This window comes from Chrysemys picta, chromosome 8 (genome assembly GCF_011386835.1).
Source record: "Chrysemys picta bellii isolate R12L10 chromosome 8, ASM1138683v2, whole genome shotgun sequence".
In the NCBI taxonomy this organism is placed as follows: Eukaryota; Metazoa; Chordata; order Testudines; family Emydidae; genus Chrysemys; species Chrysemys picta.
Window position 1 is genome coordinate 62,640,474 of NC_088798.1, and position 13,792 is coordinate 62,654,265.

Here is a 13,792-nt window from a genome sequence, read left to right on the forward strand (position 1 = left end):
CCTGGAGGACAAGAGGGACATTGGGAAAGTCATAGGGCGCTTGAACCTGAGACATCAGTGCAGTGTGTGAAAGGAAAGGCCTAGCCAGGGCTGGCGTTTCCACTAGGCAACCCTAGGCGGTTGCCTAGGGCAGCAGGATTTGGGGGGGCGGCATTTTGCCGTACTCGGTGGCAATTTGGTGGCGGGGGTGCTTCCGCTCCGCGTCTTTGGGGGGCTTCGGGGGCGGGTCCTTCACTCGCTCCGGGACCTGTCGCGGAAGCACCCCGAAGACGCAGAGAGGAAGAACCCCTGCCGCCGAATGCTCTGAGGAGGAGCGCTGCCGCCTAGGGCGGCAAAACCCCTGGCGCCGCTCGTGGGCCTAGCACAGTCTTATTACCTGCAAGCCAATTTCTACATGTAGAGCAGCCTAAGGGCTGATCTAACATAGGCCTCTGAGAAATGGCTGGGCCACGCAGAGCCGGTGCAACTTATGTGGCATGTGCTCAGTGCCTGATCCACAGAGGATGCAAGTAATCTTGCCTCAGTTCCCACCTTGTGGACATAGGTCCAGATCCTCAAAGGTATTTAGGCTCCTAACTCCCAAAGGATGTCCCCATAGGAGTTAGGCACCTAAACACCTTTCAGGCTCTGGGCTTTAGTCCTTTAGCACAAGCTGCAGAGACTCCTGCTTTAGCTCTAATGCTCCCTGGTAATGACTAAACTGATGGTTGTTGCAGACACATACTAGGGGAGGAAACCTCGGTGATGAGTTTCCACTGTGTGTGGGTCTGCCAAGAGGAATCCCTCAGAGCATGAAGCTGTGATGAACCTCGTTATAGATTTTAGACACCTCTGGGAGGCCACCGTCTACCTTTCCAGAAAGGAGAGGGCTTGGGTTGCTATGAGAATCAGAACCAGCCAAGGGCTGACACAGCAGCGGAGCAGTACACGAGGATGCTCTGCCTGGACAGTAGAACCTTTGGAGCAGAACTGGGACCCGTAGCTCCAAATCCGAAATGAGGCTGCGCTTTGGGTGCCTGCGCAGCTATGGCCTGAGGAAAGGGTGTGTCCTCAGACTGTCTATAAAGCTCTCCTGAAATACCACCTGCCACCGTCTGGAATCCCACCAGACCTGGAACGTAATGAGGAGTCCACTTCTTCCTCAAACTAACACCCAGCATGTGTATTTATATAGCCACCCCAGTGTATATTACTACCTACCTTCTCTCTTCATACCCATAGCCAGGCACTTCTGATAGCGGCAGTACTGGCAGCGGTTGCGCTGACGCTTGTCTATTAGACAGTCTTTGTTATCGCGGCATGTGTAGATAAGGTCCTTTCTTATTGTCCTCTTGAAGAACCCTTTACAGCCTTCACAGCTGTACACCCCGTAGTGCTTCCCTGAGAACACGAGGAGAAGAAGTCACAGATCAACGTACTGTGTTTTTCCCTTAGTCAGAGGTTCCCTTTAAATAAGACCGATGAGGGAGGAGTTTGGAATGGCTCTACTGATGCCGTTTTGGAGCCTTGCTTTTTAGTCCTGACTTTGGGTGGCAGCAGAAATGCTTTTTGCTGGTCTCAGCCTAGTCCCTGTTTGTGCACATCACAAAATCAACACTGAAATAGGCAGCATTCAGCATACTTAGCAAGGCCAAGAGAGACCCTGGATTGGAATAGTCGGGCTATTGCAGATTGCAGTGGAGGTGCATTAGTACAAATTGTACAAAGTGTCATACTGGAAAAACAGTGAGTGCTGCAGGCCAAGATTGAGGTGCAGTGACAGGGATGGGTGGGGGGGGAGGGGGAGACAGGACTTGGGGCAGAAATGGTCTGGGATATTCCCGCCAGGATTGAGGTGCATTGGTACAATGCTCGCTAGGGGCCCAGACAGGAAGAGCAGCATGTGCTAGAGGGCTCGGTAGAGAGGTGCATTGATAAAACGATAATGCTACTGCTCAGGGGCAAGGTGCATTGACAGAGCTGTGTGCAGGAAATTTGCAAAATAAACCCGGTCGTGTTATTGTGGCATCAGTATTTTCTAGCAAGATCCCTCAACAAACCTCGTTAGTGTTGCTTCCTATGCAAATTTCATGTCACGGCCCAGGGAAGGCTCCCTTTGCTTAAAGCTGCTCCACTGAAATAGCGAATCGGAATCATGTACCTGATGATCTGTCCCCGCAGATTGCACAGATGTGTTTGGCCAGGGACCCTGGGCTAGTGGAGGGATAATTCACGTTTCCAATCCCTGGGAGGCCTGGCAGGGGCTTAATGTCTTCAGAGCTGCTGGCATTGTTCATGACATTGAGCTAGAAAAAGAGGAATTTACAAGAGACAAGCCTGATTTATGGTTATTTAAGATTCACATTGCAGTAGTGTCCAAAGATCTAAACATTGTGCTAGGGGCTGTCCAGATACATATCGGGACATATTTTTGGTTAGACCTGGTTGGCGTTTTTCCTGAAAAAGTGTTTTTGTTACAAAACAGTCTTTTGTTTAATAACAAGGTTTAAAAAGAAAAAGATCATTGTTGCAATTTTTCATGAAAAGTTCCGTGATTTCTGATGAGAGCTGTCTGGAGGGCACCAATTCCATTTGGCGGCAATTTTCAAGGTTTCAAAATGTCATTTGTTCCTCACTGGAAACAAAAACAAAACCTCCTGGACATTTTCAATTCAGGAAAGATTTTTGGGTTAAGGGCTCCAATCCCAGCACAGCACAAACGGGTGGTTGGGACATGGGCCTAGGGGAGACCCAGGTTCCAAGCCGCTGCTCTGCCTGATTCAGAGCCCGGTTCTACATCCTGGATCACTCTAACTCAAACATCTGAATCTGATCTGCCCATACTCCAGCCTCTGGGTTATAGAGTGAGACTCTGGCTACATCTACACTACCACGGTAAGTCGACCTAAGTTACTCCAGCTACGTGTCTACACCGCGCTGGGTCGACGGGAGATGCTCTCCCGTCGACTTACCTTCATCTTCTCATTCCCGGTGGAGTACTGGAGTCGACCGGAGAGCGCTCTGCCATCCATTTAGCGGATCTTCACTAGACCCACTAAATCAACCCTTGGTACATCGATCGCAGCAGCATCGATCCCTTGGTAGTGTAGACGTAGCCTCTGTCTTTCCACTCAGAAATGACCACACTCACCAGATTGCCTGGGACCCAAAAAACCTCCCAGAGGAAAACTTAGCAGAAACAAATTCCTCTCCAGGGAATTTTTTTCAGCTTCAATGTAATAGTGTATTTCGACCAAATGAAATTGGGTCAAAAATGTTCCAGCTCTCCTTTTTATTGACATTTTTAAATTTAACAAAATTTCAAACTTTTTCATTCATCGACAACAAGGTTTTTGATATATAAATTTTTTAGCCATTTTAATGCTGTTTTCTCATACAAAAAATGGAAATAATATTTGATTAAAAATGTTGTGAATAATTTCTTTAAAAAATTGAAACATGGCTCCAGTTTGCACAATGCTTGAAAAAAAAAAAAACCTTAGAATTTTTTCATGAAATTAGTTCATTTTTTGACCCACTCTGGCCTGCACCTTGAAAGCAAAAAGACACATTTACACATGCACCCCCCTTTAAGAAGTTAATGATCTTGTCAATGTTGCCCCACCTGCCAAGTGGTGGGGGATCTGGGGTCTTGCAGGTCAGCTTCCAGTGGAGGAGAAATTGGCAAATGGAATTCAGGCCTGGCCTAATTGTAACTTGCTTTATTTATGTATATACACCAATCCTGGAACAGAGGTGGTCAGAAACAACATGCAGACAATGGATAACTCCAAAGCATGGGAGTCTTTAGTTTGGTCCATTATAGAAATGAAGGGCCATTTGCAAAATTTAGCTCCAAATTCAAATACCCCTAGAGTGTTTGGATGAGCAGGTTTGATTCCTGATCGTGCCCAGCTCTGCTTTCCATCTCAGTCATTTTTCCCCCAGTTCCTGTAAGGTTTGTTATTGTAGGGCTGCTTTTAACTCTAGAGCTGCTGAAATGGCCTTTTCTTCTTTTAGAGAAAATGCTTTGAGCATGTCTGAATCCTCCTCTTGTTATGGCTCAGCTCAGTTTGAAACACCAGTAGAAGGGAAGCTCTATTCCAGCCTGCAGAGCCGTAGCTCTTTCATACTGAGAACGTAGGCGCATGACAGCCAGTTTACATCCTTCAGTGGATGGGGACACTTTGAATCCATGAATTAACACAGGATAAAGCTCTAGCATGTGTTCTGTCACTTGTGATGTCCCTGTGTTCTCTGACTTTGCTCTAAACCTGAATTGGTGACTATGGCATTGCTTCAGCTTGCAGCAGATGAGTTTGTGGAATGCACCCCCCAGGCTGGCAGGTCGTCTGTGTAAAATGTGTCAAGCATCCATAGCCTCCGTATCCACGAGACCCAAGCACGGGCGAATGGCAGACGTGTATGCTCCAAACATCAACCCCTCCTCTTGCAACATCTGCAGGACTTGTTTAGAGACACAGGTGTCTCTCGCATCCCTCTGGGGCTTTACAAAGGGAGCTTGGTGCAGCCGGCCTGCTCTCTTCTGAGTGCACTGCCTGCTGCGCCTAGAGAGCTTTCCTTTGTGCAGGTCAGAGTGCACATTCCAGGCAGGATTCAATGAGGAAAATGACAAGCTGCCACAGGAGCAGATCAGTGCGTGTGCAAGCTCCAGGCAAGCGTGCAGATATGGGTGATAATCCGACATACCAGAGGCAAGGGAATTCCCCTGTTTCTAACACTACACATAGAACAGCAGCATGGACACTGTTCTATAGCTGGAATTTAAATCCCGACTCCAAGAGCATCTTAGCATTTAGGAAACTGGCTAAGAGTTTGCTGCTTACAGCTTGAAATGCTAACTGCTTAGCAATGAAGCATTTTATCCATCAGCAGGGCCATCTCCAGGCACCAGCTTGGCAAGCAGGTGCTTGGGGTGGCCACTCCGGAGAGGGGCGGCAGGTCCAGCAATTTGGCGGACGGTCCCTCACTCCCACTTGGAGTGAGGGACCTTCCGCCGAATTGCCACCGCAGATCGCGATGGCGATCGCAGCTTTTTTTTTTTTTGGCTGCTTGGGGTGGCCAAAACCCTGGAGCCGGCCCTGTCCATCAGACAATCAGATCATTAATTGCTCAGTGGCTGGTGGTGTTCCAGTCCACAGTGATGGTGATTTGTGAATAAAATGCCCTTTCCATGAACGTTCCCTTCTTAAAACAAAAACATTTTCAAATCCCAATTTTTTTTTTTTACCAGTTTTCAAAAATTGCTTGAAAAATCTATTTTATATTCCATGAAAAATGTCAAAGATGAAGAACATTTTTCGGTTTTGTCAAAACTTTTCTGGTTTTCATTGAAAAATTTAAAATAATTTCCCCTCGTTTTTGAAAACCAAAAGTTTTCCAGGGTTTTGGGTTTTTCAACAAAAAACAAACAAAAAAAGATTAAAAATGGAATGTTTCTCATGAAAATTTCTGTGTTGTGAAAGTCATTTTTCACTGGAAAATTTTTCATTTTTCATGCCCATGGTCAATTTTGAACTATCGCTGCACATTGCATTGGCAGATGTGCCCGCCCCCACCATAATGAAGATTGAAGTACAATCCTGTTTGTGACTGTGGAAACGGTCTGTAAACTTTTGAACACCTCATCAACCAATGTTTCAAGCAGTGATAGCCCTGCGATACTTTTGCCATCCAATCCATGTCACCCGAGGCAATTAATTAAATCGCCAACCTAGACTTGACAATCTGACATTGCTGTTTTTAAGGAATGAAGGAGAAGACTGGAAAAAGTTTGGCTGAAATTCTTTGACCACCCCTGTTCCCAAGAAACATTCTGCCTGACAGAGGACTCGCCCCCATGAATGGACGGTAATAAACCCAAGTGTGCTGAGCCCTAACCTCATTCAAAAAGTGGAAAGAACAAGAGAAATTCCAGCAGCGCCCCCCCCCTCCCGGGTGACTTTCTCCCACCAGGACACTGAACAGAGAGGAATTCTTTATGGTTTTAAATGTTATGTGGGGATTGGTATCCTGATTTTTTCCTCTCTTTGGCTGCACTCATAGATCACAACAGCAGCAAAGGGCGGGGTAGGTTTTAGCCATCAATGTCTTTGGAGCTTGGTTCCTGCATGTTAAGTGCAATGATGTGTGATATTTGGGACAACTGCTTGAACCCAAATCCATTAGCAGCCTGCCTGCTGAATCCCTGAAGTCCAGCTGTCTCATTCCGTTAGAGGGAACACAAGTGAAGTGCACTCTTCAGAGTTGCTAACTCAACATGACAGGTTAGATCTGCTGCCCTGATCAGAGAAGCTGCTTCTGGATTTATCCTAGGCACTGAAGAAAGGACTCAAACTCCCTTTTTCCCCCCTGTGCAATAAAGTTTGACAGTAGTTCTGCCCCAGTAAAGTAACAGCAGCAACTTTCATCCTGAAATATCCTACTGTACAAATATAATCATTCACCCGTCACTGAAATGCAGCCACATCTGGGGTGCAGGCCAGCACCTGGTTAAGAACGCAAGGCTATACAAGTATTTAGGCCAGGAAGTGCAGAAGACTCTTCTACTTGAAATTACAGAAGAAATTTAGGCAGGCAGGATGAAATTAAGCAGGATGCAATTTGACGAAGACACTATGGCTAACACACTTATGGATGGAACAATATTCTCATGGGCTTCCAAATTCAAAGTGTGGGGCAGTAGGAAACAGGTCTGGAGTGTCCCCATTCCTATACACTGGTTTCCACTCACACAAAGTGTCCACCTTAACCCACACCACCGTGTTGCTTTCCCCAAGGTCCCTGATGACTCTGCCCCGCCCCACAACTCCACCTCCACTCCCAGCTGGATGTCTGGCCTTTCATGGCAGTAACTGTCAAAAATGGCTCTCCTGGTTCTTCCAACATGTTTCGCCCTGGGCCATGCATCAGGCAGGCAGCTGTGTGTGCAGATCCAAAGCAGTGTCCAGTCACTTCCCCCCATTCCTTGGCAGTAGCTGGAGTGAGCTGAAGTTCAAGAAGAGATGTGACAGCCTTCCCCACTACTTGCTGTCCCTCTGATGCATTCTCTGCCTGTACCTCCTCATGCCAACAAACCCCTTAGGTGGGATTCTCCCTCCTACTGTAGAGTAGGTCTGGAAGCATCCCTGGATGTCACTACCCTTCTGAAAGGCACCATGGGACTTCCAAGAACCTCAAGCCATCAGGACCTTCATTCACAGCTCATCCCAAAGGTGTATGGAAACCTTCAGCAGCTTTAAATCAGCATTGCTGCCATAGGAATGGCACCGAGCTGACTCAGCAGGGTCAAGGATCTGGCCCCAGATGTTTATACTCTAACACTTGGATGCTATTGTTAGGAGTAGAGCTAGTTTTTTTAAAAAAGGAAAATGCAGAAATGTCACCATTGGGTCCCTTTCCAGGCTTGACAGAACAATTTCATTTTTTCTGATTTTTATTTTATTTTAATATGGACTAAATTCCTAATATTCCCTTTCCCCTCATCTTTTTGCCTCCCCACCCCACTGAATATAATCGAATTAATAATACCCAGGTTCGCTTCTTTTTCCCCACTTTTTCATTTGTTCTCTTGCCATTCTCTTGCTGTTCACAAATTGAGGCCATTTTGAAAAAGCGATAGAGGCGCAAAAGGAAAAAAGAACCCCAGATATAATTCACCCCACTGCATTCCACAGGAGAAAAGGGGAAAGAACATATTTCACATTTTTACATTTTGATTAACAACATTTAAAATAAAACCAAAGTCTGGGGTTTGGAAAATGGTCATTTTTCATGGCGGGTGAGGGGGGGAGAGTTTTGACATAAAAGATTCCAAGTAGGTCATGTTAGAAGCAACTTAAAATTTTGCATTTCTGTAGTAATTTGCATTTGAGGATCTCAAAACACCTTAGAACAATCTAATCCAACTTGTCCTTGTTTCTCTGTAGTCATGTTCCCTGTACCACCTCCCCCGGGAACCCTTTCTACCACCTGCTTTCTCTTACACTTACAGACAGTTACCTAATATGCAGCCTAAGCTTCCCTTTTAGTTTCAGGCCATTAGCCTTTGTCCTGTCATCATCTGAGCATAATTCTCTTCTTCCATTTATGTTACCTTGAAGCTATTTATACACTGTTATCCTGTCCTGTCCCAGAACCCTCTCTTTTCTGGAGTATACAAATATAGCTTAGTCAGTCTTAGCCTCTTGAATCTTTATATTATTTTCCATGCCCTTATTTTTAGTTGCTCCACACACACAATATTCTAGCAGTAGTCCCACCAAGGATGAGGCGAGAGACACTACTGCCCTCCCAATTTTTACATGTGATTCTACTGTGGCCTCGTGGCTAGGATGCTGAGACTTAGGAGACCTGAGTTCTAATCCTGTCTCTGCCATTGAGTAACCTTAGACATGTCACTTTATTGCTGTGGGCCTCAGTTTCCCCATCTGTAAAATGGGGACAATGATACCAACTTCCTTCATCAAGTGCTTTGAGATCTATGGATGAAAAATACAGTACAGGATCTAGCTATGTGTAGCGGGGTGGTTACCCCACTCCTGCCCTTAAGGGCTTAAAACAGCCCTGGGAGAGGGCTGTGGCAGGGGAAAGGCTGAGCTGATTGGAAAGTAGCCACAGCTGTGGCTGGCTTAATGAGGGCCCAACTGGCCCTTATAAAAAGGCTGTGAGCAAGAGGCCCAAGAGAAGCCTCTCTCCAGGCTGGGAGAGAGCAGGGCCTGGCTGCCGAGAAGCTCAGGGTACCTAGAGTAAGGCAGGGCTGGGGAAAGGCCAGAGGGGATGGGGCGCTCTCGGCTGGCAACTCCCCAGGCTGCAGGACCTTGTCCAAGGCCCCATAGAGGTACTGGGTTGTAGAGAAAGGCAGCAGGTCCAAAACCCCCTTGCCTGTGATGAGTGGCTTATACTGCAGTCTGCCCCACGGAGTGGGGGCTAGTTGGTGACTGACAGTAGCCTATGACTGAGGCGAGGTGGGGATAGGGGGTGGGGGTTCCCTGGGGAGAGGAGACCCCGAGACTGAGGGGTGTACTGCCAGGGGGCAGCATCCTAGATAACGGGGCACCCGAATCCTGGGAGGGACACGGGGGCCAAGTAGCAGCGGGACACTGGCCTGCAGAGGACGCTCTGGGCTGGAAATCGAGCTAATTCCCTGGGAGACCAGTAGGAGGTGCCACAGGGGTGAGTCTGCATGCTTACAGTATGATTATACAGCCAAGAATGCAGTGGGAGTTCAGATAACACCCTGGGAAGAAGGTTACAGTGACAGGAGTGACTGCCTAAAGTCACACAGTGCATCAGTGGCCCAACCAGCACTGTGACCCGAGAGTCCTGCCTCCCCACCCCTCCACTAACAACTTAACACTACTCCCTTTGCCAGGCTGAAGAGACAGAGCAGGGTGCAGCTGCGTAACTAGAGAGTCAGAGCTGGCAGCACTTGCATTGTGCCGCAGAAAGTGACCCAGGACAGGCTGGAGTCAGGGATAACGAAGTATATCGCTGAAAGACACCAGAGGACTTAAACCTTCTCTGTTATGAACTGTGGGGCTGTTTGGTGTGTAGGTGAAAGGGCTGTGGAAATGGTGGATACATGAAAAACCCCAACGGCTTAGCAAATTCCTTCCCCCAAGGTGTTAGGGGCCCTCTGGGGACTGCTCTGTGCTAGATGGTCCTTGGCCCTGGGACAGGTGTGTCTTAAGGAGGGTAGGCAAGGAGCCATGCCCCAGAGCCAAGAGCAGCTGCAGTCTCTGCATGCAAAAGACAACAGAAGCTGCTCTTTCCTATCTATCGGGGGGACGGGGGGGACGGGAGAGGAGGGCACAAATGAGCCAAAGATGCAGCCCCCTTAGTGTAAGGCCACTGGGCCTGATTCTCCACAGCACTGCTCTAGCACACTGATGTCATGCTGTCAAGATCAACGGAGTAACACCAGCGTGTCACCAGGGTAGCGCTTGGAGAACAAGGCCCAGTCTCTTCAGCGGCATTACTCCTCATTTCCCCTGTTGTGAGCGCAGAATCCCCCCCTACATCTACTGGGGATACATGATGCGTGGAGATGAATGAGGTGTTACTGGTGCTCCTTCGGGATGGCGTGCACAACTCACCACTTGTGAGTGACACAGCTGCTCCAAACACAGGCTAATAAAATGCATAAACCGTGCCCAGGCCATGTCCTCGCCCTCCTCCCCCCCAGGCCTTGATCCAGAAAAGCACTTAAGCACATGCTTAACTTTAAGCATGTGCTTAACCCCATTGAAGTCAATGGAACCAGAGATTAGGTGGGTGGGGCAAAAAGAGAGGAACCTAAGTGTATAGCCCAGTACAAGGCCACTTGTGCCCAGCTGTGCCTTTCCTACTGCTGATAATTTGTGTACAGAAGCCTCATAGTAGCTGCTTGCCTGGGAGAATGTGCAACGGGCAGGTAAATTTAATGCTCACTTGTGTCACTCAGCAGCATTTCTCTCCCTCTGCTGTGCCTGACTCTTTGGGATTTCTCCTTCATGACCTGTCCCTGGTGCTGAATATTAACCCCAGGCTAACTCCAGCCAGTCATTTTCACTTAGGCAAAATACCCTGGACCCGGTTCTCAGTTACTCTGTTCCTGCACTTGGGGCAGAGATGGAGGGTCTCTAAGCCACCTCATATTCTGGATCTATGTGCACATTTGATCCCTGGCTTAAATTAGAGGTGCCTCAGGGCTGCTGGAATTTAAACTATTTCCCATGACTCCCTATAAGCCCCGGGAAGCAGAGAATAACCACAGAGCACTGCACAGCCACTGCACGACCAATCTACACCAGGGGCCAGGAGTCAGTGCTGGTGTGGATCCCTTAGGCCAGCTCTGAGGATCGGGAGCCCTTAAACCAGGGAGGTTCCCTGCACTGGGATTTTCTGAGGGGGGTGTTGATAGTCCTTTTATACGGCCAGAGTGGTCTAATGGGGCCTTAGTGTAACTGGGAATCAGGCCCACCATTGTTGGCATTAAGTTGGGAAGCCCAGTTACCACATGGGGTATTTCAGTCCACTCTTGGGCTGTCTTCACTGGCATCGAAACATCTTCCAAGCCAATACAAAGTGCCCCTGATCGCACCAGAAAGCATCTCTCATCATCTCAGCACAGTTACAGGGATGCCATCAAGGAGTGTAGGCCGGAAATGGACAATTGGTTTTTAAATAATAGGGATCACACGAAGCTTAGTATGATAACAAATCAGCAACACCTACATACTTCTTCATGGCTGCCATAAAGCCTCTCACCTGCCAGTTTTAGCCAGGGCATGTATTTAACAATGGACTGAACCAAGCAATCACAAGCATGTTGTAGGGCAGAGGTTCTCAAACTGTGGTCCATGGACCACCATTGGGCTGCAAGCGCCATTCAGGTGGTTCCCTCTAAGGTGCGCGCCTGGGTGGCTGCACACAAGACAATGAAGGGCCACTCACCTAATTAGTGGAGCCACGCAGGGATGGCTCCACTAATTACGTGCCTGGACCCTGGAGAAGACGCACATGTAAGGTCAGGTGGTGGCCCTGGAGGGAATAGGGGGTAGTTGGGAGGGGGCAGTGAGGTGATAAGAGGGGGGGGGATTTAGGATGTGCAGGGCTGTGGCAGCCAGAGAAAGAGGAAACTTCCCCAGCTCCAGGGCTGCAGCTACCAGGGAGAGACGGCCCTCCTTCCCAGCCTCAGCTCTGTGGTGGGAGAGAGAACCCCCTCCTTCCCAGCCCCTGTTCGAGGGCTGCCACAGTGTGGGGGAGAAGGCACACCCATTGCATTAGAAAACTAAGACTACTGATATTAAAATATGAGTTGTGTGCTTTTATATGTAGAACAAAAAAACTTTAATTATTATTAAGGTTTTTTATATATAGCACTTTTATCCAAAGTGCTTTACAATGGTTAGCTAACAGTACAAACAACATTCAGAAAGATCATTAAGTGATCCGCTGAGACCCTCAGCAATTTTCAAGTGGTCCGCGAAAAAAAAAAGTTTGAGAACCACTGTTCTACGGTTTGATCCTGCCAGGGCCAATTATAGGCACATAACTAAAACGGGTTGAAAAAGTTGGAAAAAAAACATTGCAAAATAAAATTCCTATTTTTTTATTTGAATTTGAAATTTTGAAGACAATTTTTCATCAGTGTTGCAAATTGTGAATATTTTTGACTGTCACTCTCTGAACAGTATTATTAAACTCAAACACAAGCTGAAGAAGTATGCAGTATGTAATGAAATTAAAGCTGGGCGAAAGTTTTCGAACAAATACTTTATCAAACCAAAAATGCAGTTTTGGTCAACCCAAAACGAGTCGCGAATTTGACACAAATAGTTTTGCCCGGCCCCAAAATGGCCAGAGGAGGAGGAGATTCTGTTAATCTTTTACCCCTCCCCTGTGACCAAGAAGCCCAGGGGTTAGCGCTTTCAGCCGAGGTGTAGGCGACCCAGATTCTCAGCCCCCAGCTGGAACAAACCTGATTCCCAAAAAAATTCCAAAAGAATTCAGATTTGATTCAACCCAAACTTTTTTTTTTTTTCCATTTTTTTGGAATTGCCACCAAACTGAAAAATCAATTATTCACCCAGCTCTAAATTAAATAGAAAAGGGCCTATTCTCCCTGTTCATATTAATGGGAGTTATTCAGGAACAATCAGAGGGCCTCTTTAGATCAGATCCTTGTAAATGGCTAAACATGCACAGCTGAAAACTAAGTGTTCAAACTCAGTCATTCATCCCAGAAACATAATGAGCTGTAGCAAAAGAACAGAGTCGCTGGTACCCACCTGAGGGCTGGTGTGCGCCACAAAATTCATGCCAGGAGCTGAAGACAGGGAAACAGAATGAGATCCAATGGATGAAGCGATGACTCTGTATGGCGAGCCTAGCGCACTTGCAGGCGACCCTATCGTGTTCATTGGAGATGCAAGAGTCCTCGAAGCACCCACTGGAGCCTCCATGTAGCTGGGATGGCCATCCACTGAATTCCCTGGGGAAAAGCTTGATGATGAGCTCACCGATGTAGAACTGGTGTGAACGGGGGAATCTAAAAGCACAGGAGAAAAGCCTTAGTAGAGGGAGGGGGAAGGGAAAACAGACCAATATCTTCTCCATATCAGTCATAGTCTGGATCACCCTGTCAGAGTGGCTCATGAGCGTGAGTGCCAACCTCAGGGCAGACTGCTACAAACCAGGCCACAAACCCCAAATTGGTTGTGAGTTCTATACTTTGATTTCACCAACCAGGTATCAAGTGTGAACTCCTCAAGCACTCTAACAGCCTTTATAATGGAGTCACAGACAGCCCCCGTGGGTACGCCGATCTGCCTTGTCACCCAGGTGAGCCTGCCTTTGTCATAGATGGACCCTTACACCAAAAATCACAAAAATATTCAGGATCAGTCACTTACCCCGGGTCAATTTACCTCAGATCTCATGCCAAAGACTATACTTGTAGCCAATCTGATAGTAAGCTAACTGAAGATTTATTAACTAAACCCTGGTCTACACTACAAAATTACTTCAGTATTACTGCATTGCTCAGGGGTGTGAATAATCCACCCCCTAGCGAGGTAGTTATACCGACCTAAGCGCCTGTGTAGACAGCGCTCAGTCAATGGGAGAGCTTCTCCCACCAACATAGCTACCACCTCTTGCAGAGGTGGAGTTATTAAGTCAATGGGAGAGCTCTCTCCCGTCGGCTTAGAGCGTCTTCATTAGATGCGCTACAGCAGTGCAACTGCAGCTGTAAATTTCTAGTGACGACCTGCCCGAAGAAAAGAAACAAGACAGTTATTTACAAGGT

General features: G+C 47.5%; 1 protein-coding gene across 6 annotated transcripts in view; it reads right to left on the reverse strand.

Moving 5' to 3' along the window:
* RXRG (retinoid X receptor gamma) overlaps positions 1 to 13,792 on the reverse strand; it is a 103,403-nt gene that overhangs the window by 18,317 nt on the left and 71,294 nt on the right. For all 6 annotated transcript variants that reach the window (XM_024110094.3, XM_065554583.1, XM_042851416.2 and 3 more), the window contains exons 2-4: positions 12,774 to 13,033; positions 2,141 to 2,285; positions 1,201 to 1,380 (exon numbers count right to left, since the gene is read on the reverse strand). In XM_024110094.3, the coding sequence (XP_023965862.1) occupies positions 1,201 to 1,380; positions 2,141 to 2,285; positions 12,774 to 13,033 (585 nt within the window). The remainder of the gene's footprint in view (positions 1 to 1,200; positions 1,381 to 2,140; positions 2,286 to 12,773; positions 13,034 to 13,792) is intronic.